At 44.6% G+C, this 25645-nt stretch overlaps 1 protein-coding gene across 1 annotated transcript in view; it reads right to left on the minus strand.

Annotated features, from left to right (window-relative positions):
• The window catches only part of ADCK1 (aarF domain containing kinase 1), a 124411-nt gene that overhangs the window by 27345 nt on the left and 71421 nt on the right, over positions 1-25645 (minus strand). Inside the window, exons 5-6 of the mRNA XM_056851259.1 lie at positions 7579-7737; positions 2101-2259 (exon numbers count right to left, since the gene is read on the minus strand). Coding sequence (XP_056707237.1) covers positions 2101-2259; positions 7579-7737 — 318 coding nt within the window. The remainder of the gene's footprint in view (positions 1-2100; positions 2260-7578; positions 7738-25645) is intronic.

Below are 25645 nucleotides of genomic sequence, written 5' to 3' on the forward strand. Positions count from 1 at the left end.
GTGCACCATTGTGTTAGGTTTTTAGAGTTTTAGAGTGTGGTTTTATTAGGATTATAGACATTGTTTGTTATGCTTTTAAATGACGTTACCTGCCCTGAGCCAGCTTGCTGGGGAGGGCGGGTTATAAGTCTAATAAATAAATAAATAAATAAAATATTGCCGCTGGGAGATAAGATGAAGGTTTCAGGGGCACTCTTTGACCCAGTCTTACTGATGGAGAAACAGGTTGGTGCAGCTTTTGTCATCTTAATTTCATCCATAAATTATCCTGTCTTCTGGACTCCGCTGATATCACTACACCGATCCATGGTCTGTAACTTCTAGACTGGACTACTATGACATGAGGCAAATGAGTCCTTGGAAGCTTCCACGAGTGCGAAATACAGTTGTCCATCTGCTTACAGAGGTCATCCACTCAAAAAAGCTGTATTGGTTACCTGTCTTCTTCAGGCCTCTGTGATGAAGCAGTGTTGCATACAAAGAGGACCCTACCGACATGCTACCACCATTAAGTTAGGGCAGCTGGGAAGCACAGCTCCCACTGCCGCATGTCCAACACAGCTAGTATACATGTAGGTGTGTTGCAGTTATACTTGCAAAGTTACCACTAGGATCTCCTGCTCCCAGTGGGCCCTTCCTACCACCACTCAGCTGGGCAGCAGAAGAAAAATGGGAGAGAAGACGAGAAGAAGAAGAGATGGTTTTAGGGGGTCTCAAAGAAGTTTACAATCGCCTTCCCTTCCCCTCCCCACAACAGACACCTTGTGAGGTGGAGGGGGGGCTGAGAGAGTTCTGAGAGAAGTGTGACTGGCCCAAGGTCATCCAGCAGGCTTCATGGGGAGGAGCAGAGAAACAAACTGGTTCACCAGATTAGACACTGTGGCTCATGTGGAGGAGTGGGGAATCAAACCCATTTCTCCAGATTAGAGCCCGTTGCTACACCACCTCACCACTCTAGCTCATCAGCTTCCCAGCACTACCAGAAGTGATGTCAGCACATTGCTGGCAATGATCTAGTATTAGGGGCAAAGCTCTAATGTTAGAGCGGTGGCAATGGTTCCCCCCGTGCTGAATCTCCCACCATGCCAGCAATCCTAGATGCAGTACACAGGGACTGTGTGATTGAACTAGATTATCTACATAAGTCTCATTAAACTGCTTCAGACAGCTATATGTTATAATTAGTGCACCCATATGGAAATGTACTATGGAGAAAACATCAAGAAATACAACCTTTTCAAGGTGTTTTTTTTAATTAAAATAATTTTTTCATTGCCAGACTTTGCTCTCATTCTGCTCTCATTCTGTGCTCTTAGTTGCATTCTAAATTCTGTTCTGTTCTGCAATTCGGAAGACAATAAAAGGTGCCCTCTGATTTCCCAACAATTAAGAGTGTTCAGCAGTCTGTTCACACAGATGACAACCAGGTGCCTCTAGAAAGCCCACAAACAAGTCAACTGCAGCAGTAGCATTATCCTGCCTGTGTTTCAAAGCACCTAATATAATAGGCATGCTCCTCTGATCCTGGAGAGAATAGGTATGCATCATGACTAGTATTTATTTTTACTAGTAGCCATGGATAGCTCTATCCTCCATGAACATGTCCACTCCCCTTTTAAAGCCTTCCAGGTTGGCAACAATCACCACATCCTGGGATTGGTAGTTCCACAAAAGAAGATCAGGCCAGTATTAGCACCAGCCATGCAAGCTATAGAACTGGCTTTCTGTTGTCCACAGAGTAAATACATCTGCTTCTTTGAAACACTTCCCCTGTGTTTCATTCTTGGCATTAAACAGAATTACACTCTTCCATGCTTATTGATTCCAGTGGAATTAGAAGGAAGTAACTCTGCTTAGGATTGCACTGTAAACCAACAGTGCTGGGAGCTGCTTTGCAAAAATGTCCTTAGCTACATGCTCAATTCTGGCATAACATTTTATAGTTGCACTCCAGTGCAACTATAAACAACCAAATTCTTCCTGTGTTCCTTCTCACGTAACAAATAAATAATGCACCAGCTCTACTGAATGCCACTCATGCACCTTCTTGGATGCACATGAGAGGCATAACGTGCATTTGTGTACACATACCCCTATTACCTTCAGAAAATCAAAGCACTTGAGCATTTGAGCCACCTTCTCAGCATTCTTCCCCTCATTAAGGAAGTCCAGCTCCAGAGGCAAGTTCTTCTTTGCTTCTTCTACTAACCACATGAACTCGAAATCTGGAAAGATCTGCTTCACAACCAGAAGGAGGACCTGAAACCAAGCAAGCAACTGATAAGTTTCCAAAGGGCTTCTGAATCAGCTGGAAAGTGGTAATGCAATGCCAGAGAATAACGGGAAGCCAATGCTAAGAGTCAAACCAGAAATGATGGCAGCAATTCCACGTGTTTAAAGACAGACCTACCCCAATCACACAGAACAAGAGAGAAGGTGGTGTGACTTTAAAAGCAAAAAAACAAAAAGAAGGGGAAGAAACCCAACCTAAAAAAACAAAAGATGGGTACCCAAGGTTGGGTGGAGAAGGTAAAATAGAGAAATATTTTTATTTTAAGGCACTTGTATCAGGGTTAAAAACATTAAAAATGATAAAACAAGGCACAATGGCAACTCTTAGGGTTGATAGACTTAAACCACATAACATACGCATTTCGGCCAAGAGGCCTTAATCAGTGGTCAAATAAAAACCCATACAATGCACACCCAAGTAATATACAAATGTATCACCATTTATAGATAACTTTATACAAGGCCAGGCAGGCCCAGGTTGTGGCTCAGTGGTAGAACATTTGCTTGGCATGCAGAAGGTCCCAGGTTCAATCCCTGGCATCTCCAGTTAAAGGGACTAGGCAAGTTGGTGATGTGAAAGACCTCTGCCTGAGACCCTGGAGAGCCACTGCCGGTCTGAGTAGACAATACTGACTTCGATAGACCAAGGATCGGATTCAGTATAAGGCAGCTTCATGTGTATTCATGTGGGTGTATAGGGTGTATAATAAATTTCAAATTAGAAAGCTCTCTAGGTGGAATACCTGTAAATTGTCCTACTCTGGGCTGTATTAGTCTCTCATACAGAGTGTGCATGCTAGTATCAACGGGTAAAACAGTCTGTATTCCACCCTGATATAAGCACCTTAAAATAAAAATATTTATCTGTTATTAATGCAGCAAATAGATTACAAAGATAGACTACAATGCAGTAAGCTCTGAGCCCGGTAATGGCTGGGAGGAGAGTGGGTAATAATTAGTAATAATTAGTAATAATAATAACAGTAATAATAGGAAGGTGATACACACAATACACGTTGCAGTAAACTGCAGTTCTGTTCCTTATAGAGGCAGCCCCCTGAGCTGTTGCAAGATACTACAGTTTTAATCCCTCTATAAAGATTGCCCTCCAGAACATTTCTGGTTGTACATTCTGAGAAATGATAGTAGAGAGGCGGCCTTTCTGACCTCCTGAGGCAGGCCATTCCACAAGGTGGGCACCACCACAGAGAATGCGCATGAATGGGCAGCTGCTGATCTCCCCTATTTGTAGGTTGTTTATTGGTAACCAGTGGGGTGTCTGTAGAATGGCTGTGATATGCATGTTCCTCCAAGTGCCTGGTAGTAACCTGGCTGCAGCATTCTGCACCCACTGGAGTTTTTGAGTTGTCCTTAAAAATGTATTGCAACAGTCTAGCCACAAGGTAACCATAGCATGGATCTATGTGAAAATATCGGCCCAGTCAAAGGAAAGGGCTATCTTCTGGGCTAAATGAAGCTGGAAGAATGCCTCCCCCTTTTTTTTGCAACTTCCTTAACTTGTTTCAGCGATAATCTGGATCCAGAACAACCCCTAGGCTCTTAACTGAGATAGTGAGTGTCAGCTGCAATGCTGATTCTATGACCTCAGGCAAATCATGAAAGTTAGGGCATCTTGGGCATCTTCTGGGCATGGAGTAGGGGTCATTGGGGGGAGAGGTAGTTGTGAATTTCCTGCATTGTGCAGGGGGTTGGACTAGATGACCCTGGTGGTCCCTTCCAACTCTATGATTCTATCATTCTGTGCTACTTCAAACTGGACCCCATCAAAAATGGGAAGAACAATGTCCTTCAAAACCTCAGCTTTCCCAATTGCCTCTCTCTGGTCAGGTGAGAAGCTTTTGAGGAGATGGATGAGAGGGTTCATTGTCCCTCATTCATGTACCCTCCTAAAATGAGAGCCCTCCTCTTTGGGTATGACTCGACAAGTTATTCACCCTTGGACCTCAGGGTGTAACTATCAGGAGCCTACTTTCCCAAGCCAGCTTGTTCCATCTTCAGCACTCCTACCATAGCAAAGAAGAAGCTTCTAGCACCACCCTTTTCTCATTGCTGAATTTAAAAAAAGGAAAAAGCTAAGGCTGGAACCAGACAACTGTTTAAAGAGGGGGGAATGATGTTAGAAAGGCATTGCTTCCCACGGAAATGTACACACACATTTCATTTCTCCCCATATCAATCAAAAGGCTGTGGAAGGTTTTTAAAACAACACAAAAAACTACAAAATGAGTTTACCAGAGACGAGAGTGGGATGAGTGTGTACACCATGAGCAACAATCCCTCTTTCATACTTCCTTCAGGCATCTGAAAGGACTACTTGTCAGTGTCCAGCCTTTGAAGGGGAGATGGCCGCCCACAGGGGCAGTGGTGAAATCTGGTCTATGAAAACCTATATTATAACATCCATCTGACTGACATTTTTGTTCAGGTTGCTGTTAAAAGAAGTGGTTGTGTTCTCTTCCAGCCTCAAAACCTATTTATTTAAAATCCGCATACATGCCTTAACAGTGCATTCCCAGGTGGAGTTACACCCTTCTAAGTCCACTAGTGTCAGTGGGGCTATAAGAGTGTAACTCTGTTTAGGATTGCACTGGAAATTATACAGATTATGAAAGGGAGCACAATAGTTATATGCAGATTCAGCATGATGATCATCAGATACATGGCATGCCCCATCATTGGGAGAGATAAGGTAACAAGGGAGAAGAATATCGGATTCACTGACAATACCACACATAGGCTTGGATCCCACCTAGAATTTCTACACTTGCGAGGGTTTCTTTCTTTTTCTTTTCTTTTTTTGCCAATTCTCCCCTCCAGTGGAAGACCTCTAATTCTCCCCTCCTAGCTGTTGGGGGGGTCTCAAGTCCCACAGGAGAAGTATTTTGGGGAGCATTTTAGGCTACCATGGAGGGAGGTGTTGGTAAATATCCCCATCTTATGTGCATGGAATTTCTACATAGGATCCAAGCCACAATATGAACGCATGAACACATGAAGCTCCCTTATACTGAATCAGACCATTGGTCCATCAAGTAGACCATTGGTCTACTCAAATTGGCTGCGGCTCTCCAGAGTCTTGGTAGAGATCATTCAGATCACCTACTACCTGATCTTTTTAACTGGAGATGCCAGAGATTGAACTGGGGACTTTCTGTATGCCAAGCAGATGTTCTTCCACTGAGCTACTGCCCCTCCCCAAATTGGGGGGAGGAATGGCAAGAGAGGAAGGAAATCCTCACATGAATCTACTGTGTATGTGTGATCTGAATGGAGGGGGTCTCTGATGAAGGGAGGAGTAAACAGATCACCAAATCTTTTTTCCATGTCTGTTTTTTTGTGATCTGATGAGTTACTATCCAGTTTTATATTAATGGTGTTTAGAAAACATTAAATAGGAAACAAGACATTACACTTCTGGCTAGAATTTTGCTGACACAGGAAACACTCTTGAACTGTCGTGAGATGAAAATCAGTTTTATCTACAAAATGCAAGGCAGACAAAACACTCCCCAAATTAGTCCAGTTAGAGAAAGTAGCATAATATATGTGCCATCTCATTTCATTTCATTAACCTTTATTGGCATACCAAAAGACAGAGATAAAACAATATACCTCCAAAGGGCAATACATATAAATTACAAGTCGAGATAATAAAACTTTTCTTGTTCTTTAAGAACCCCTGTAAGAAATTCAGCCACGGTAGCCGTAATTTTAGGATCATGATCACTCAAGAGAAATTTGCATTTCACTTCATTACTCCTGTATCTCTTGTACCGGAGCAAAGTAAATAGCAGTTTATCCCGCAGAGTCACATAGAAGGGACAATCTAAAAGGATGTGGTCAATTGTATCCAACAAATTTAAACTGCATGTGCATAAGAGTTCATGTCTAGGGATCTGAAGGTATCGGCCTAAGAGCATTCTAGATGGGAATGCGTTAACCCTAGCTAATAGAAAAGTGCGGCGTTGAGAAGGTATCTCTAGGTTATCTAGATACCTAGCCATTTTACCCGATCCATTATTAAGGCCTAGGACTTTGCTGTTACGTCTCTGGGGACCTCTGCTTACTCATCCTCTTACCCCACAGCCTCAGGACTCACTTGATAAAACAGGATTCGAATGGAATTTAGTAACTCTAACTGTAGCAATGGACCAAGATTCACCCCAAATTAAACTATAAATCAGTAGTTCTGCCACTACATATTGTGAATAACAGAACTCTTACTATCAGGAGTAGTTGTTTAATTTAAGAGATATACTTGAGTTCTAACTCTGGGTGATGATTGTAACTCTGCCAGAGTTTCCAATCTCTAACCACTGATCTTTCCCAAAGAGAGATCACACTCTCACAGTGTAGTCCTATGTAGAGTTACTGCAGTCTAAGTCCACTGAGATCAACGGGCTCAGACTGCAGTAAGTCTCTGCATAAGACTGCACTGTAAGTAATCTGGCCAAAAAGTTAAAGGCATTAATGTGTTGAATCTCCCACCATGCCGGCAACCCTAGATGCAGTACAGATGCAATTTTGGAGGAAGTCTCCTGGCACCAGAGGCAGGCGCCATCATTCACTGAACAGAATGGTTAAGATACAGCCCACAACCTTGAGTTTAAATCCAAGAAGAAAGCAAGGTTACGTGCCTTGCAAAGAATCAGGGCTTACCTTATTGTTCTCCGTGTCTGGAATTCCTTCTGAGAATACCCAATTGATACCATATCTCTCTCTCCCTTCCCCACCTCAAAATCTTTGGAGTAATTCTCAGTTCTCAGCCCAACTAACAGGAAGCCTAAGTGCATGTAACTACATTGGTTCACAATCATCTCACTCACCTTGCCTTTTCCTTCTTCTATTGCCTTCCCACTGGTGACATTTAGATTAGAAGCTCCTCTGGTCAGGGACCTCGCCATTTTGGTTATGGTGCTTTGTAAAGTGTCATATATATTAATGGTACATAATTACTGCAGCGGAGGATGGGGGGAGAGGACAAAATCCCATGCAAGAGAACAGATTCATCTTGAAACTGCAGGCAACCACATCAGTTCCATATTTTACTTTTCAGCACGCTTGTTATTTCCTCTTTGCACAGCAATTATGCATCCAGCATCTAACTTGACAAGAGCATAACCTGAAGGCAACCCTCATAGAAATAACAGAATCACAAGGCAGGGAGAAATCTGAAGATCCACTCTAACCAAAAGGGAGAGAAGTCAATTTCACAGGCTGAGAAACTAACTCTGTGGAAACAGCCACAGCAGTGCAATGCTTTACCTCCATGAGCAGGATGTCCTTCGCGCTCTGCGCCTGAACTTTAGGATGCTGGACTTTCACTGCAACAGCTCTCCCATCCTGCAGCACAGCCTTGTGGACCTGCGCCAGAGATGCTGCCCCCAACGGTGTGTCTTCAAAACTTACAAACAACTCTTTAATCTGCAAGAGGAAGAGAGGAAAACAAGTTGGCAACTCTCCTTAGGTGTATCATCAAATCTGTTATGGTTTTCACTCATCAAAAAAAGATAAAAAATATGTAATACATCAATATATTAGCATTTACAAGGAAAACATCGCAGACTGGCAATGCCATACATCGTGTGGGTTAGCACACAAAAACATAGTTATCTTTGGTGGATGGAGAGGTCACGCCTTTTATTTACACATTACACTGAAGCTAATACAGAAAAAGATATGATTCTGAGATCTGTTACAACCCTGCAAAGTTTTACATCACATACCATTATTGTAACTGTGCCCGTCAAGAGAAACCAGGGGATTCTGTAATGCATAACCACTGCCAAGCAAGAGCCATTGCAGACATTCATGGCAGCAAACACCACGTTTGACACCAAAGGACGGGGAGTCCCAGTTCCCTGGCGAGTGTACCTGTATGATACACTGGTTTTCAAAGAGTAATTCCTTGCATTCACACTATATGCTTTTAGGAGAACACATAAAATAAAATTGGGAAATGTGTGATGGGGGCCCTGAATTTTTCCAACACCATGTGAAGCAAGAGGAACATGACGCATGCATCAAGGTGGCACCCTTTACCCAGAATTATGATGCATACATTGGTATTCGCTAAATTAAGCAAGCTGACATGTGATACACACAGAGCTTCTAGCAGTAGTGCAAGCGATGGCTTTTCTCCTCTGTCCCTTACGGCTCATCTGCAGCTACAAGTTCAACCTGAGCCACTAACCAAGAAGAGTGTGAAGTCTGTCCTGTAGCCCCCAGGTATGTTTTTCAATTGTAGAGAAATACATAACATGACCACCTAGAAGATTTGGCTCAAGTTTGTTCTCAGAGAACATCCAGACATCAGCCTCCTATTCTCCGGGCAGCTGACAGCCAGGGGTGTGGCAATTTTTTCCAGACACAATGGGTGCATCCCCCGCCCAGGAACCCCCCGCATTGAAAGTGGGAAGCTAGCCTTGCAAACTCAAACTCCGACACTGATCCTTCTCCATTCCCTCTGGATAGAGCTCTTCTTTTTTTTTCCTGGCAGGCTTCCTGCATCCAACAGCTGCAAGGATGAAGTTTTCCCCATCACTGCATTTCCGTAATGGGGAAATCTGGACTGACTGACTTTCTGCCTGCCATGCAGCTGTTAGGCACTAGAGCTCGGCCACCGACATGGCAATCCTACCCAGATGCCTTGCAGGTATCGGCCACACCTGTTCTCATGAAAAAGAGTTTACCAGTGAAGCAAATGAAAAGCTCATTCTCATATTCTTTTTTTCGCTTAGAAGACTTAAGCCTCATCTGTTCCTGACTGATAACTTCTGAGGACACAGCCAGTAGGTTCCATAGATATATAGAGTCAGAGTGTTGCTGCATATAAGACCAACCCTCTCTCAAGGAAGACTGCATTTGCATACCACAAAGAAGACCCTCTGACTTGAATGCCAGAGTCCTGGATAAAATATCTAATATAAATGTCGGGGTTTCTGAACTAGCAGGAATTTCCCCATGGCACTCTCACATAGCAGCAGCCTGCTGGAATGCTTTAAGGAGCATTCTAATTAAAGCCCTCTTGTCTACAGCCTCCAGAAGCTCCTTAACCCCCATGACCAGGAGTAATTGACCCAAGTTTGCTGGACAATAACTTGAGACCACAGAACCTTTCCACACAATACATCCTACCTGGCCATATCTTTAAGCCACTGCTCAGGCTTTGTCGGACCAGCCTAGAGTTGTCAGCTCTAGGTTGGGAAATACCTAGAGACTTTTGGGGGGTGGAGCCTGGGGAGGGTGTGGTTTGGGGGGGAGAGACCTCAGCAGGGTACAATGCCATACAGTTCACCCTCCCAGGCAGCCATTTTCTCCAGGGGAACTGGTCATCTGAAGATCAATTGTAATAGCAAGAGACCTCCAGGTGCCACCTGGAGGTTGGCAACCCTAGACCAGCTTGAGCTAGTCCCCTGCTCAATCACTCCACCTAAATTGTCCTGCTGCACCCTGTTTTTCTGACATAGCATGCCCACATTTGGACTTCCATTTTCCCTCAGCTGTGCGACCTCTTAAACATATAAAAGGGTATCCTGCCCACCCCCAACTTTGTAGTTGATTCTGCACCTAGACCACCTTCCCCAGCTTTGCAGTCGGCCTGCCAAATCACTGGATCTGTTCTTTACACTCCCAGACCTCTGTCTAGGTTTGTCAACCTCCAGGTACTAGCTGGAGAGCTCCTGCTATTACAACTGATCTCCAGCTGATAGAGATCAGTTCACCTGGAGAAAATGGCTGCTTTGGCAATTGGACTCTATGGCATTGAAGTCCCTCCCCTCTGCAAATCCCGCCCTCCTCAGGATCCACCCAAAAAATCTCCAGGTATTTCCCAACCCGGAGCTGGCAACCCTACTCATATGCTCTTCTGGCTTCTTGATCCACCCCAGAAAAGGATATCTGGCCAAGCTTTGCCTGCAGTCCTCAGTTTGTGATCAGTTAGATCCCACTCAGATCTCAGAAACTGCAAAACATTTACGAGACTGCAAGGGGACGGGAGCATTACTGGATCAGGCAGCCAAGCTGAAGGAGAGAAATGGGGCTCATCACACAACTGTCAGTGAGGAACTTTGCTTTTGGGGTATGATATGGCTGTGGAAGACCTCCCGGGTCATCCTGCCGCACCACCAACATGGGGAAGAGTTTCTTAGAGCAGCCCCATGCTCAACAGATGGCCGGCACAAAAGACTGCCTGTCCCCTGCTTCTATATGACGCATTTCTCACCAGGTGAGCAGCCAAAGAACGCCTAATATATGCAGAAATTAAAAGAAAACAAATTGAATGCTGGTTCATTTTTATATCCTAGTTTTTACACAGTAATTAAAGACGGGAGGCTGCAGCAAGCCAGCAATTAAATACAAATAAAATACTTTGAAACCGAACCTACATACAAATCATTCAGCAGAAACCCTTTGTGGTGGTGGAGAGAGGGAAAGCACCATTTCAGAAGCAGCCTGTGCCTAAGATGCAGCTGCTGACAGCAGTTCACACACACACACACACACACACACACACACACACACACACACACCCTGCTACTATTCCCCTCTCACCCAGCCTCTTATACAATAACTATTACCAGCAACAAACTAGCACATTTGCAGCAATTAGATTCAAACGGAGTCTCTGCCGCCTCCAGTAATTCACGGGGAAGGCGCCTTTTATTTATTTATTTTATTCCTCTGGCGACAAAATCAATTAAGTAGAACAACCACATTTGAAAACGACTAGTTATGTGTTTTTTAATTACAGCCGATCCATGATTCAAACCTTTTGACATTCCTGCCTTCAGAGAGAGAAGGGGGGGGGGCAACTCCTTTTCCTCTCAAGCAATTTTGCTAGATGTTGGGTTTCTACCTTCAGGTTTTCTTCAGAGCAATGACCGGTGCTGTGAGAAGCCAAATGGCTCAGGGGAATTGGTAACAGAGGCATGGAGTTATTTTGGCTCTTCCCAGCTTCAGGCTTTCGCTGAAGTCTGTGCACCTGGGCTGAGATTTCTACCACACGAGCAGGACAGCAGGTCTTCCACATATTTCTTGCTCAGATCATACAGGAGTTGATTTCCATAACTGATTCAGGAGCTTAGGAATCTCAGCTTGCTTGCTTTTCTTTTTAAAGTAAGTTTCTAGCCAATATGGTTATTGATCTGATTTTGAAAGTGGCAAGAGGAAAGGCCATGGGATGGCCCATGGCTCAGTGGTACAGCATCTGCTTTGCACGCAGAAGATCCCAGGTTTAATTCCCAATATCTCCAGTTAAGAGGAACACGCAGTAGGTGTTGTGAAAAAACCTCTGTCTGAGACCCTAGAGAGCTACTGCTAGCTGAGTAGACAATGCTGACTTCACAGACCAATGGTATCATACAGTAGCTTCATATGGAAATATGGGATTTGGTCTTGTTGGTGCTTCTAGAATAGCAGTGCATTCAACATTCTGGACTGTAACATCTTGCTCTGATGACTAGAACATCTGGTGAGGATTTATGGGGCTTGCTTTCAAGTGGCTTCATTCCTAATTGGAAGCACATGCTCAAAAGGTTGTTATCAGTGAGGTGGGTTCAACGCTTCAGGGTATGTCATGCTGAGTCCACAGGGGTCTATACTGTCACTCATGTTGTTCAATATGTACCAGATGACATTGTTCCAAGCTTCAGCACTAAGTGTCATCAACACACTGATGGCATTCCTTCACTATTTTATTTCTGAATTTCCTTCACTAAGCAGCCAGAAGCTTCCATTGGAGTGCTGAACCAGTGTTTGGCGATGGTGGTGAAATAGATTGAACAGGCCAAGTATGACTCCACAGAACATGGAGGTAGATGGTAGAGAGAGTGGATATGCTGACAGAGGCAATTTCAGCTGTGGTTGAATGATTGTTATTGGCATATCTGAACAAATTCAACTGATCCAATGTAGTGCCTGAAAGCTCCCATATATACATACACCCCTTCACAAAAAGATCCTGCCACTCACATCCACATCGGCATAACATCTCAGATTGACTACTATAACATGTTGTACATGGGGCAGCCACTGAAGACAATTCAGATGGATCAGCTATCACAAAACGCTGCTACCTGGCTCCTTCAGGATGTCAGAAGAATATACAATTGATTTGATGGGGGTTCATGCTGGCAGCTCTGCAACAAAAGGAACAGAAATCCTGTCCTCTTTTGTTTATGGTCACCCAAGGTACAGATGCCAGCAAGCCTATGATGCGGTGCAAGCTTTTGGGAGGAAGAACTGTGTAGTGGTTCACATCATGGCTGCATGAAGCGGGCAAACACACAAAGGAAGCAAAGTGTGCTTTTAAGTATTGGGGGGGAGCCAAGCTTCCAATCAGCAGCAGTAGCAAATGCCAGTCAGCTCACCAGAGTCAGGTCCCTCAACATACACACACACACAAGATGCTGCTACACTACATTTGCAGGGAAGATTCTGGACAACTGCCAAATTACAGCTGAAATTATCCCTTAGTTCCAACCAGGAGAGCATGCGCCTAATACACATGAACACAAAGCAGAGCTAGGAAAGGAAAGAATTCAGGCATAACAAGAGGATTGATGGACTCTCCAGCAACCAGAGAATGGTGGGGAAGGGGAGATGTATCAGACATGAGTGGGTGTGTGGCTGAGATAACGCAGCCGCATGATTAGCACTAGGCTGCAGGACCCCAGCAAATCACTTGCACTCATTATAAAATGAAATGGAATATTTGCGCCGGTAGAGAAAGGAACTGCTTAACAAATTAATTCATCTATCTCCACTGAAGGTTGTAAAGTTAACATATAAATAAGAGGTGCCTTCATGCACCTGCATATTTATATACTCTGATGTGAAATGATCAGTAAACTTTATATTTCCAGTGAGAACTACTAAGAGACATTACAATCAAATAATTACTAAAAATACTAGACACTACAATGAATGCTCAAGACACCATGGCAACCTGGCACCTGGGTTTTGTTGAGCTCTGGGATAGTACATGAATGCTCTCTTTCTCCCATCAATTTGTGCATTTGCTGCTCAAAAATCAAGGGTTGCGTTGCTGCTCTAGGAGTTATTAAGACAGCAGAAGTTGAAAGATAAGATTTATCACAACAGATAGTGGATTATGAAGAATAATTCATCAAATGTCAGAACAAACAGCCCACAATTTATAGAAGCCACACTGAGCCTGAGAAATCTGATTGGACTTCTCCCTGTCTAATGAATGCCAAGCTTAATTGATGAGACCTTAACTTGGCTGTCAAAAGTGCATATTTATTAACTATTTTTTAATAATAATATCTTATGTGTGGAATATAGTACTTTTCATCCCAGAGGGGGGAAATCCCTCTCCCTCCCACCCGCCCCTTAATGCAGATGGATGACTTGGATCACCTATTGTTTGGCCTGGAGAAGCTCTTGGTCCATTTAACGCACAGCATGGCTAATGGCTATGGCAGACATCTGCAAGATGGAGGGGGGTGGAAATTTTCTCCTACTAGCTAAGAGCTCAAAAATCTTGTATTGGTTGTGATACAGGCTGCCTTGTTAACTCAGGGCCGATTCACACAAACATTTATGTGTTGAGGCAACCGTGAAGTAACCTTTTCAGCCTGTGGTAACAAACACTCGTGGTACCTCTTCACATACATTCTGAGACTTCTCAAAACCACTTCTATAGTGTTATCCCATGCATCTGCAATGAGTATGAAACCTGCAGTCACATGGGTGGGCCAACTGCATCGGATCTTCCGCTATTACAACTGATCTCCAGCTGATAGAGATCAGTTCACCTGGAGAAAATGGCTGCTTTGGAAATTGGACTCTATGGCATTGAAGTTCCTCCCCTAACCCTGCCCTCCTCAGGCTCCACCCCAAAAACCTCCTGCCAGTAGCAAAGAGGGACCTGGCAACCCTACCTCCTGCCTTCTATCCGCTATCTCTGCTGGGCAACAGGGGGAAGGGTCCCCGTGCCAACCTCACTACATTGGTATGGCACTCTAGGGCCCTCCACCCCCTCCAAAAAAAACAAAACCCCTCTATGGTCATACTATAGACCTCACCATCATCCCAATGAAGTGATGTCACTTCCAGGTTTACGTCAGAAGTGACATTGCATCCCCCTCCCATTCCCACCCCCTCCCTAATGATATCTTAGAAAACAGATGGAGAACCTCAGTAGTATTCACAGTGGTAACAGTGGAGGACTTCAATGTCCTGTATAGCTCTTTGCTCCTTGTTATGATGAGTAAAAACAGAATAAATTACGCAAAACAAGTAAATGTATGAACAAATCTGCTTCATTTGTAAGAGTTGCTGAAAGCAATTCTTCTAAATGTAGAATTGGGGAAGGGGCCATTTTGCTAGGATCAGAATGCACACAGTCCTGCATTTCACTTATCTGAAGCCTAGAATACTAGCCATTATCCTGATTTGCTTTTTTTTAAAAAAAATCTGCAAAGTAATGCTTTGGGGGAAGTGCTCTTTTTTCCATCCCAATTTACTCTAGCTTATCATCTGTGCTCAGGCAAACACATGGGACATTCGTTCATTTTCTTGATTAAAGCCAGATGGTTAATAAAAGGCAAAACTAGCAATAAAAATCAGTAATCCTGGATTGATAATAATGCCCAAATATGAGGATACCACTAGGGAAGAGGCAGGCATAAGAGCAGCAGCAGTGCCTATCCAGCATCTGCACACAGCATAAAACTCTAAAAGGCCACTCAGAATTACAGGCAAGAAAGCCATTCAGTCCACTGGACTCCCAGGACAATCCATCCACCAGCCTGGTTCACATCTCTCTACATTCTTTTATATCAAGGTCTATTTGTTTTATTAGCATCCATGAAGCTTGGAATTCAACAAGTTATACACCTCTTTTCCTTTCCTCCTGTTAAGAAGGAAGCTTAGAACTGCTGTATTTTAAAATTATGACTACCACTTAATGTGAAAATACAAGATTAGGAGTAATCCATAAGCACAATTACACAGGCGCAGAATTAAAATTTGGCTTTGTTGAAAATGAAACGTATACTCTTGGGCCTAGCAGTTTAGCAAGGAGACTGGGAAGCGTCTTTTGAAAAAGGAGGTTTCTTTTCCAAGGACAAACTTGTGCCAACACCCAGAACACAAAGCTGCAGAACTGGCTTGCAAAGCTCCAGTCCTGCAGCAATAGCCTCCCTTCGCTCGTATAGGTAAAGGACCAGCATCACCAGGGTTGCCAATCTCCAGATACTAGCTAGAGATCTCGTGCTATTACAACTGCTATTATATCCAGCCATTAGAGATCAGTTCCCCTGGAGAAAATGGCCGCTTTGGCAATTGGACTCTATGGCATTGAAGTACCTCCCCTCCCCAAGCCCCGCCCTTCTCAGGCTCCGCCCCATAAACCTCCCACCAATGGCAAAGAGAGACCTGGCAACCCTAAGCATCACTTGAAAGTTCCTTGCATCTGGGCCGAGGAAGGGAGTGACAGAGGTTCATTGGATACCTGTCTGAATCCTGCTGAGCTCCATGTGGTTTGGAATGGTGGAAGAATATAATTTCTTTGTTCAGAATGCAGCTGCCAATTGGTTTATGCCCTGAAGCATCAGATTGTCCAACTACTTTATAATAAGTTTCATTGCAAATATTGTTTTATTTAGCTGGGTATGTTTAGCCTGAAGAGGAGAAGACTGAGAGGTGATATGAAGGGCTTGAAGGGCTGTCATATAGAGGAGGGTGCAGAGTTGTTTTCTGTTGCCCCAGAAGGTCAGACCAGAACCAATGGGTTGAAATTAAATCAAAAGAGTCTCCGTCTAGACATTAGGAAGAATTTTCTAACAGTTAGAGCAGTTCCTCAGTGGAACAGTCCTTAGGAGGTGGTGGGCTCTCCTTCCCTGGAGGTTTTCAAGAAGAGGCTAGATGGCCATCTGTCAGCAATGCTGATTCTGTGACCTTAGGCAGATGACGAGAGGGAGGGCATCTTGGCCATCTTCTGGGCATGGAGTAGGGGTCACTGGGGTGTGGGGGGGAGGTAGTTGTGAATTTCCTGCATTGTGCAGGGGGTTGGACTAGATGACCCTGGTGGTCCCTTCCAACTCTATGATTCTAAACTGTGAGACAAAATATATGTGGGTACAGTTTTATTTTGAGGGCCAAAGTAGATGCAACCTTTCTGATTATGAGCTTGTTCTGTCAAGTGAGAAAACTGGGGTAAGAGGTCTATTTTGAAAATCAAAATGGGTATGCAGGTCTGGGTATGCAGATGTGAGGGGCGAGTGGGAAACGATTTCTGAGCGGGAGTTTAGCTAGGCTGGCTGCACACTGGGAATCTGCAGGGGGTTACACCATTAGTGTGAAATTCTGAGGCAGCAGCAGTGCTTGTGCCGCTTGATTTAAAGAGTCCGCTCTGCTGGTATATTTGTAAATAAAGCAAATATTACAAAGCCACCATAAATCTCCTGCGCTCACTCATCCAGAAGAAATTAAATCCTGTCGCACTGTCTCCAAAATACTCACTGCTTTGGGAAATGGGGAGCGTGTTATTAAATGGAGGGTTAGAATTCATTCAGTTCCTGCTTGGTCTCAGCTATTCAGAGGTTGAGGCCTACTGCGGTGCTCGGGTCAGGCCCATTTGTTGCTTGCTTGATCCTAATTCAGATTCAGACTGAAAATGAATAATCCTTCCCACAACAAGGATCGTCTTCCCTGTTCTACTCTAATCTGCACTACCAATACTTCTCTACCCTCCACCCCCAAATAAAAGTTACTTTCGCTTGAGTTTCGACGGCATTAAATTTTAGTTTTAAAACTTTATAGTAATCAATGGCCTTTCCATAGAAATGGGGACCAGGTTTGGGAAGCTCTTCTACGATGGGGAAGGAAGCAAAGAGAACACCCACTGCATTACCCATTAGTCCAGTCAAGTGTAGGGCTGTGCAGCATTTTTTTCGGTATTTTTCGGCTTCGGTTTACGAAACCTGGAAATTTTCAAAAAATCTGGAAAACCTGGAATTTTTGAAAGATTTTGGGTTAAAACACCTAAAGCCAAAAAATGCCCCCCAAAAACCTTTGAATCTTTTAGATCTTCTCGACCAGCCTTCTTCGGACCCCAGAGAAGGCTAGTGGGGCAGATCTAAAAGCAATCCACACACCCCCTCATCACTTCTCTGGTCCTGAGAAGCGGCAGGGCTGGATTTCTGTCAGATCCCCCACCACCGCCGGCCTTCTCCAGGGTCCAGAGAAGGCTAGTGGGATGGATCTAAAAGTAACCTATCCCCTGCTACTTCCCCGGAGCCCGGCAGGGCAGATCTGAAAGCAATTCAGCCAGCGCTGCTTCTCCAGAGTCCAGAAGTGGGGCACCGGAGAAACCTGGGGGAGGGGGTGGATCTGACACCAATCCAGCCCACGCCGCTTCTCTGGACTCTGGAGAAGCAGTGCAGGCTCAATTGGTGTCAGAGGCAGGTAAGTAAGAGGAAAGTGAAGATGGGGGAGGGAGGGGGGAAATGGCGGCAGAGGCAAAGTGGCCCGAATAATGCCCCCAAAAATCGGCATTATTCGGAATGCGCTTTTTTTGGCTCCCTTTATTGCTGCCCAATTTCATATTGGTAAAAAAAAAAAAACTGAAAAATATCGGAAAAGTATTGGGGGAGGGTTATTTTGGGAAACCCATATGCACACCCTTAGTCAAGTGACTAAGAAAGTAAGCCAGAACCCAACACCTTTCTAGGAAGCCAAGGAGTACATATTTGCAGTCCTAATATGACGTATATAGACGTGCTTGTGACCAATATTTAACCAAAGCAGAGACACCCTCATATCTGAAGTGATCTTATTCCCTGTTCCTGCTTAATTTGCTCTTCTGTCTGAAGCCGTCTCCTGCCTAGACTGAACGGTGCTCATTAAAATCCACTGTCTTCTCTTTCTTTCTTTCTCTCTTTGGAGAAATATTATCTCGTACACTTCTTCCGCTACCCTGCCTGTCAGGATGGAGTTGGCCTGTCAATCTCAGGGATGGATTGGAAGTATGGCTCTGAGAAATGTGTAGGCTCCTCAGCTACAGCAGCAATTAAAATAAAGGTTCTTTTAAAGACAGATTGGCTGCATTCAGGTATTGCATGTAACAGCAGTTAAGCAAAAATGTGTACACTTCTTGCACCCATACTTCACACCTCCACTGCAGAATGTAGTTAAACACTAACTCCAATTACCTGCACCTTACAAAAGCAGGCACACAGGTTAACCAGAACAACATTCGATTCCAGCAGCACCGTAGAGACCAACAGAATTTTCCAAGGTATAAGCCTTCCTGAGTCAAAGCTCACTTTATCAGATACAAATAGGAATGAAGATCCATCAGCCCTTATATCCAGGTTCGAAGGTGGGAGGGCAGTTAACCAAGGGCCACTGGGAGTCAGGATGCAGAGGTACAATGTAAAATGTAATTGAGCTTGATTAGAGATGTGTATAGAGACACCCTCTAGGGCAGTGGTTGCCAACCTTTTTTCACCCCTTGGCAGCCCGCTTCCATAAATTGTACCCCTCATATTACCAAAATATTTGCAATTAATATAGTTGCTGTTATTTCAAATGCCTTTTCCCACCATTATTCATTTTTTTCCACGTACCCCTAAATATCCTGGTTTGTACCCCTGGGGGTACATGTACTCCAGGTTGGGAACCACTGCTCTAGGGTATCTGAAGAAGAGAGCTGTGACTCAGGAAAGCTCATACCCTGCCAGAAATTTTGTTAGTCTTTACAGTTCTACTGGACTCTTGCTCTTTTCGACTACCCTCTAGGTAGGAAATGCAGCAAATTAGCATCTGCGATGGGATAAGAATCCTATGACCCTATGCAGCCCTTGGGGGGGACAGGCATTGTCCTGAGCTTGTTAATAACCTAGTTCTGCATTGCCCTTTGAGGTTTCTCTGCAGGAGAACTGCCATTCTTAGGTCAGCAATGGAATGTTTTGGGAAGATCAAAATGTTCTCTCAGTGATTTCTGAATATTGTGATTTTTAATGTCAGATTTATTTATTCTTCACAACGCTCACATCCTTTTGCACATCCTTTTGCCTGTTTGTCCAAGGCAGAGAGCAAAAGGGCAATGTTGACATCTCATGGCGTATATGACGCTGGACGATGACCAATTGAATGAACCTGCAATAGTGTGGCTGATGTTGTTAGATCCTGTTGTTGTGTTGTTAAAGTATACATGATAGGTATGCCAGCCTCCACGTGGGACCTGGGGATTCCCTGGGATTATAGCTCATCTCCAGACTACAGAGAGCAGTTCCCCTAGAGAAAACTGATGTTTCGGAGGATGGACTCTATGGCATTGTACTCCACTGAGGTCCCTGTCCTCCCCAGGCTCCATCCCCAAATCTCCAGGAGTTTCCCAACCTAGATCTGGCAAGCCTACCACCCACCCCCCTTCCCCACCGGTTGCCAGTGAGGACCTGGCAATCCTAATACATGAAGACAAAGTTGGCATCTTAGTTTATTACAGGCTCTGGTCCCAGAGTTCGTCCCCTTCCCACATTTACCGCGATTCTAAAGTGGAGTTTAACCAAGCTTATAATTTTACTTAGCTGAGGGAAACTAATTCTATTTAACCAGTGTGCCTCAGTTCATATAGCAGGAGTTACTGATTAACTGGAATTCTCAGTGCAAGAGGACTGAGGTGCACAAGCCCCACAACAAGCCAAGTCCAAGTACATTTTTCTTTAACCACAGTTACATGTGGCTAATTGCAGCCTTATTCTCTTCCTGTTTCTGAGTTAAGATTCTGGTCTTGCTTTCCTGACAGTTAGGGTTGCCAACCTCCAGGTATTACCTGGAGATCTCCTGCTATTACAACTGCTCTCCAGTAGATCAGTTCCTCCAGAGAAAATGGCCGCTTTGACAATTGGACTCTATGGCATTGAAGTCCCTCCCCTCCCCAAACCCCGCCCTCCTCAGGCTCCACCCTAAAAATCTCCTACCGGTGGCGAAGAGCGACCTGGCAACCCTACAGTCAGAGGAAAGCAGGACATGCTTTCACTGTTTCCTTCTGGCAGTAGTCACTCTTACATCACAAGGAAAAGAGGAAGTGGAAAGAACGTGTAATGGAAAACTGCAGTGAGATTTGTCACAGAATTCTAGCAAAATTATCAGTCTTTCTAGCTTTGCCATCTCCTGTTTACATTCTAGGTAAGGCATATTCAGAAAATGTTGTGTCTGCATATACACATAGGACATTACACATGTTGAATTCAGTGTGTACAAAGGGGAGGATTGGTCCATCTCATGCGTGTGCATGATGGCTGGCTTGTGAGCATGGAGTCTACACATGTAGGCACCCTCCCTGTGATTGGGAATGCTGCATTTTCTAAGTCCCTGATAATACAGAGGTATCCTATGTAAATACCAAGAAAATACTGGTACCTCCTTCCTTTGGGTTGGCTGACAGCTAAAACAGACCCTGTGAGGTGTCCACTGTTGAGCTTCAGAGCCTATTTGAATGCTCCCCCAGCAGAAAATGCTCTAGAGCTGTACACAGTCCAGCATTCTAATGTTCCAGGTTATCCCAAAATATGCTTTTTGAAACCAACTTGTGTGCAGGGAGAGAGGAGCAAGCACAAGCACACAGGCCCTACCCTCCACCTACGCATGATAGCTATCTCATGAGCATGGAATCTATACATCTGCTTTAGCCATCAGCCAGCTAAAAGGGAACAAGTACCAGTTTTGTGTTTTGTTTTTGTACTCTGGTATGGAAGTAGTCCTTGGGTTTATGGCACAAAATACTAACTTTTGAGCATTGTGGAAGGGTAGGCTGCATGTTGTCCTCACTCCTCAGAGGTAATATTTAAAAGCCTTTTAGAGAGCCAGCGTGGTGTAGTGGTTAAGAGCAGTGGTTTGGAGCGGTGGACTCTAATCTGGAGAACTGGGTTTGATTTCCCACTCCTCCACATGAGTGGCAGATGCTAATCTGGTGAATTGGGTTGGTTTCCCCACTCCTACACACGAAGCCAGCTGGGTGACCTTGGGCTTGTCATAGAGCTCTCTCAGCCCCGCCTACCTCACAGGGTGTCTTTTGTGGGGAGGGGAGGGGAAGGTGATTGTAAGCCGGTTTGATTCTTCCTTAAGGGGTAGAGAAAGTTGGCATATAAAAACCAATTCTTCTTCCTTTATGTTCTCATTAGAGCTAATTCACACAACCATGTATCTCATGTCCCACACCTGGGTTACCCAAACCATGTAGCTGAATATGTGAAATACCTCCAATGCTAAGCATGGTGTTTGAGGTGCTCCAATGGGGCGTGGGAGATCTGTTTGTGGTATGATGTTTGAACTGTGAAGGCTCCTTCACGTAGGTGCATCTTCAAATGAAACTGCAACTAAGCATGCCTACGTGCACTTGCTCTTAGCTCTGAGTATCTTAATGCTTCTAGTTTAAGCAGTTGTAGATTTTCAATTAGGTCAGGAAAGAGAGACAACAGAGAGGGGGGCATGTAGCTTATAAAACTCATCAGGTTTATAAAACCCATCATGTTCAGGAAAGTGATACGCAAATTACATTAATTACATACTACTAGGACGCGCAATTAAGTTGCAGCCCTGAAGCTCTTGCTTTGCTACCACTGTGGCCCTCAGTGCTGAACAAATTGCCCACCCCCAGGAGGTCCAAATCAGTACCAGCTCATGATCAGAAGGAGGAGAAAGGGACGCAAAACACACAAGGTGACAAGGCCTTGCAGTGAGCCCCAGTCTGATGGGAAAATACCAGAACAAGAAAGTGCCTATCAGTGCAGTCCTAAACAGAGTTCAATCAAATCAAGCCTAAACTCTCCCTAGAAGCTAAAATGACTGAACTGAGGCTATCGTACTTTGGTCATATTATGAGTAGGGTTGCCAGGTCCCTCTTCACCTCCAGCAGGAGGTTTTGGGGGCGGAGCCGGAGGAGGGTGGAGCTTGGGGAAGGGACTTCAATGCCATAGAGTCCAATTGCCAAAGCAGCCATTTTCTCCAGGTGAATTGATCTCTATCAGCTGGAGATCAGTTGTAATAGCAGGAGATCTCCAGCTAGTACCTGAGAGATGGCAACCCTAATTATGAGAAGACTTGAAGACAATAATGCTAGGAATAATGCTAGGAAAAATTGAAGGTAGCAGGAAAACGCAATGTGAGATAGACTGACTCCATGGCCCTCAGTTTTCAAGACCTGAGCAAGGCTGTTAACAATAGGGTGTTTTGGAATTATAGGGCTCCCATGAATCACAAGTGACTTGACAGCACTTAACACACACACACAAGGCCACCAAAGCCAATGTGCTTAGAAGGGTAAAACACAGTTTAGGATTGCACTGCCAGTCTGATGTGTATTATTGTTTTGGTTGGTCTTACTAAAAGTTATTACATGGCTTCTGGTTTCAGATTTTGCTATGAACCAACATGGTTACTCAGGAAGGAAAGCAGCATGGTATAAACTGATCTTGTCAGATCTCAGAAGCTAAGCAGGATCAATACTTGTAAGGGAGCCCTCCAAGGAAGACTCTGCAGAGGAAGGCAATGGCAAATCACCTCTGCTTAATCACTTGCCTTGAAAGCCCCTTGATGGGGTCACCATAAGTCGGCGGCAACTTGACAGCACTTTACACACACAACATGGTTACTCATTTTTGTTTTAACTCTCCAAAGACAGTGATTTTCATAATTCTTGGACACCATGCTGCATGACAGGCTCCTCAAAAGAGCAGGATAACAGTGCAATCCTAAACAGAGTTCCACCTTTGTAAGCCCATTGACTTCAATGGACTTAGAAGGGTAGAACTCTACTGAGGATTGCACTGTATACATGACTATGTGGCACACACTACAGGGTTAATATTTACTGCATAAGCCAGCACAAAGGCATGCAGGATCTCTGTGCCAGCATCTTGCAGCCGCTTGAGAGATTCTGGTTCCACGCTCAGGCCATGAAGCTCAGTGCTGGTCAACTGGGCTAGTCAATATCTCTTAGCCTATGGATAAAAGTGGGTTATGAATGCCACTCTAAGTTCCTTTGAGGAAGGGAAGGATACAGATTAGACTGGGACAAGTGGGTGACTCAGAAAACTCATGGGGAGGGGGTCCCTTCCTTTTTTGCACATACACCCCACCTCACTTACTGGGCTGCCCACTTGCTGGCCAGCCTGTCCAACTACAGTGGCGCCGCTTCTGCCTGGCCTGGCTCAAACAGGAAGGAAAGCTGTAGATCCCCCGCTCCCCTTCACCTTTCTAAGAGCCAGTGCAGTGCAGTGGTTAAGAGCGGTGGTTAGGAGCAGTAGACTCTAATCTGGAGAACCGGGTTTGATCCCCCACTCCTCCACGTGAGCGGCGGATGCTAATCTGGTGAATTGGGTTGGTTTCCCCACTCCTACACACGAAGCCAGCTGGGTGACCTTGGGCTTGTCATAGAGCTCCCTCAGCCCCACCTACCTCACATGGTGTCTGTTGTGGGGAAGGGAAGGGAAGGTGATTGTAAGCCAGTGTGATTCTCCCTTAAGTGGTAGAGAAAGTTGGCATACAGAAACCAACTCTTCTTCTTCTTCCCTTCCCTTGCCCTGCCTGCCTGCCTGCTGCGCTGCCACTTCTGCCAGCCTGGCAGCAGCAGAGGCAGTAGCAACAGGGGGCTCCTCCTCCCCTCTCACCTGCAGGGCCACCACCTTTGCCTGCCTGGATAATGCACGGGTGGGAGCTCCCTCTCTTCCCCCCTCCCACCTCTTCTCTGCCTTGCCCACTGGCTCAGGCACTGGCAGGCAGCTGCTTTTCCTCTTCCCTTCTTCTACCAGCTGTAGGTTTGGAATGTTTATAGGGTTAGCTACCCCCAAAATGGGGGGTGATCTCTCATGATCACAAGGTCTTAGTCTATTCCCTCATATGGTAATTAAAAATATATATATTTCTGGGATTTTTGTGCAAAGCTGGGGCTAACCAAGGTTTGTACAAACTTCCTCCCAGTCTGTACATGACCCCAGAGTATGGGTTTTTTGATCCATACACCAAGGCCTAGGTCAGCATTAGTTATATGACAGACAGATGTTATCTCAATGTATGCTGTACCCACTTGGACAAATGCATAGGATGAGAAGGTTTGCAATGCTTTGGACACTACATGCAGCATGCACTGTCCATAGGTAAATGCTTTCTTATGCACATGGGGAATGCAACATTTAAAACATTCCTTGGTCATATAAGTTGCTGCAAAATTGATGACAAGACAGTAATACTGTATCACCTCTGTAACTAAAAAAAAATACCCAAAGTAACAGGTATGCAGGATTTTTAAAAAACATCTATTAAAAAGAATAATTCCAAACCAACACAGGCCATTCATCAGGGGCTGCTTATGTTAATTAATCCTACTTAATCACACACTGATAGATTAGATAAACTGTTGTTTTTTAATTAACTGTTTATTGAAACTGTTCACTTTTCAATGACACAAAAGCTTTCCCTCTTACAGTCTTATCTTGATAAGAGATGTGGCTTTATTTCTCAGGCAGAAGAGAGCAGCTCCATCAATACTGACCAATTTAACATTAATCCAGCAAAGTACTAATTCCCAAACTGTGAGCTATGAAAAGAGAGCTAGTGTGCCAGGGAAAAAAAGAAATTAATTAAATAAAGTCTTTTAGGAGGACACAAGGGAGGTTATCTGCTGACCTTACGCAAATGTTATAGCACTGTTCTTTCCTCCTTCCAATCTACCTCCACTGAGGATGGGTGTATCTGCACTGGATCTGACTAGATCATTGCATCTTTTCTGAAGAAGCAGAATTCAGAAGAGGTTCACCATCGTTGCTTGTTATGCAATCTGAAGGCATGCTCAGAGCAGTGACTCACTCAGAAAATCAATGGGGGACCTCCTCTGAGAGCAGGGCCTGAAGCTCGTAGCCTATGTTGTCAAGTGAGCCACTGTATCGAGGATCTGCCCAAGACCAGAATATAATTTGTTGCTTCCTTTTGTCATTGGTTTATTTATTCAGGGTCAGGTTTTTCCCCTATTTTTGTAAGTCATCAAGGGTCTCTTTAGAGCAGGGCAGTCGAACTCATTTGTTATGAGGGCCGGATATGACATGTCACTTGGTCGGGCCGGGCCATGACTTGCCAGCCCAGATCACACCTGGGGGGGGGGGGGGTCCTTGGCTGGCTCGCAGGCCGGATAATAACTCTCAACTTTAGAGGAAAAAATGGGATACCCAGCTCCCCACTCACTTAGGGCACTAAAAGCCTGTAGGCCAGCCCTGGGTGTGGCCAGCAGACTTTCTCCTGCCCCCTTCTACAATGAATGACCCTTCAAAGAACATCTGGTATATGTATAGGTCTACTGTAAATG

This window comes from Euleptes europaea, chromosome 6, assembly GCF_029931775.1.
Source record: "Euleptes europaea isolate rEulEur1 chromosome 6, rEulEur1.hap1, whole genome shotgun sequence".
Taxonomy (NCBI): domain Eukaryota; kingdom Metazoa; phylum Chordata; class Lepidosauria; order Squamata; family Sphaerodactylidae; genus Euleptes; species Euleptes europaea.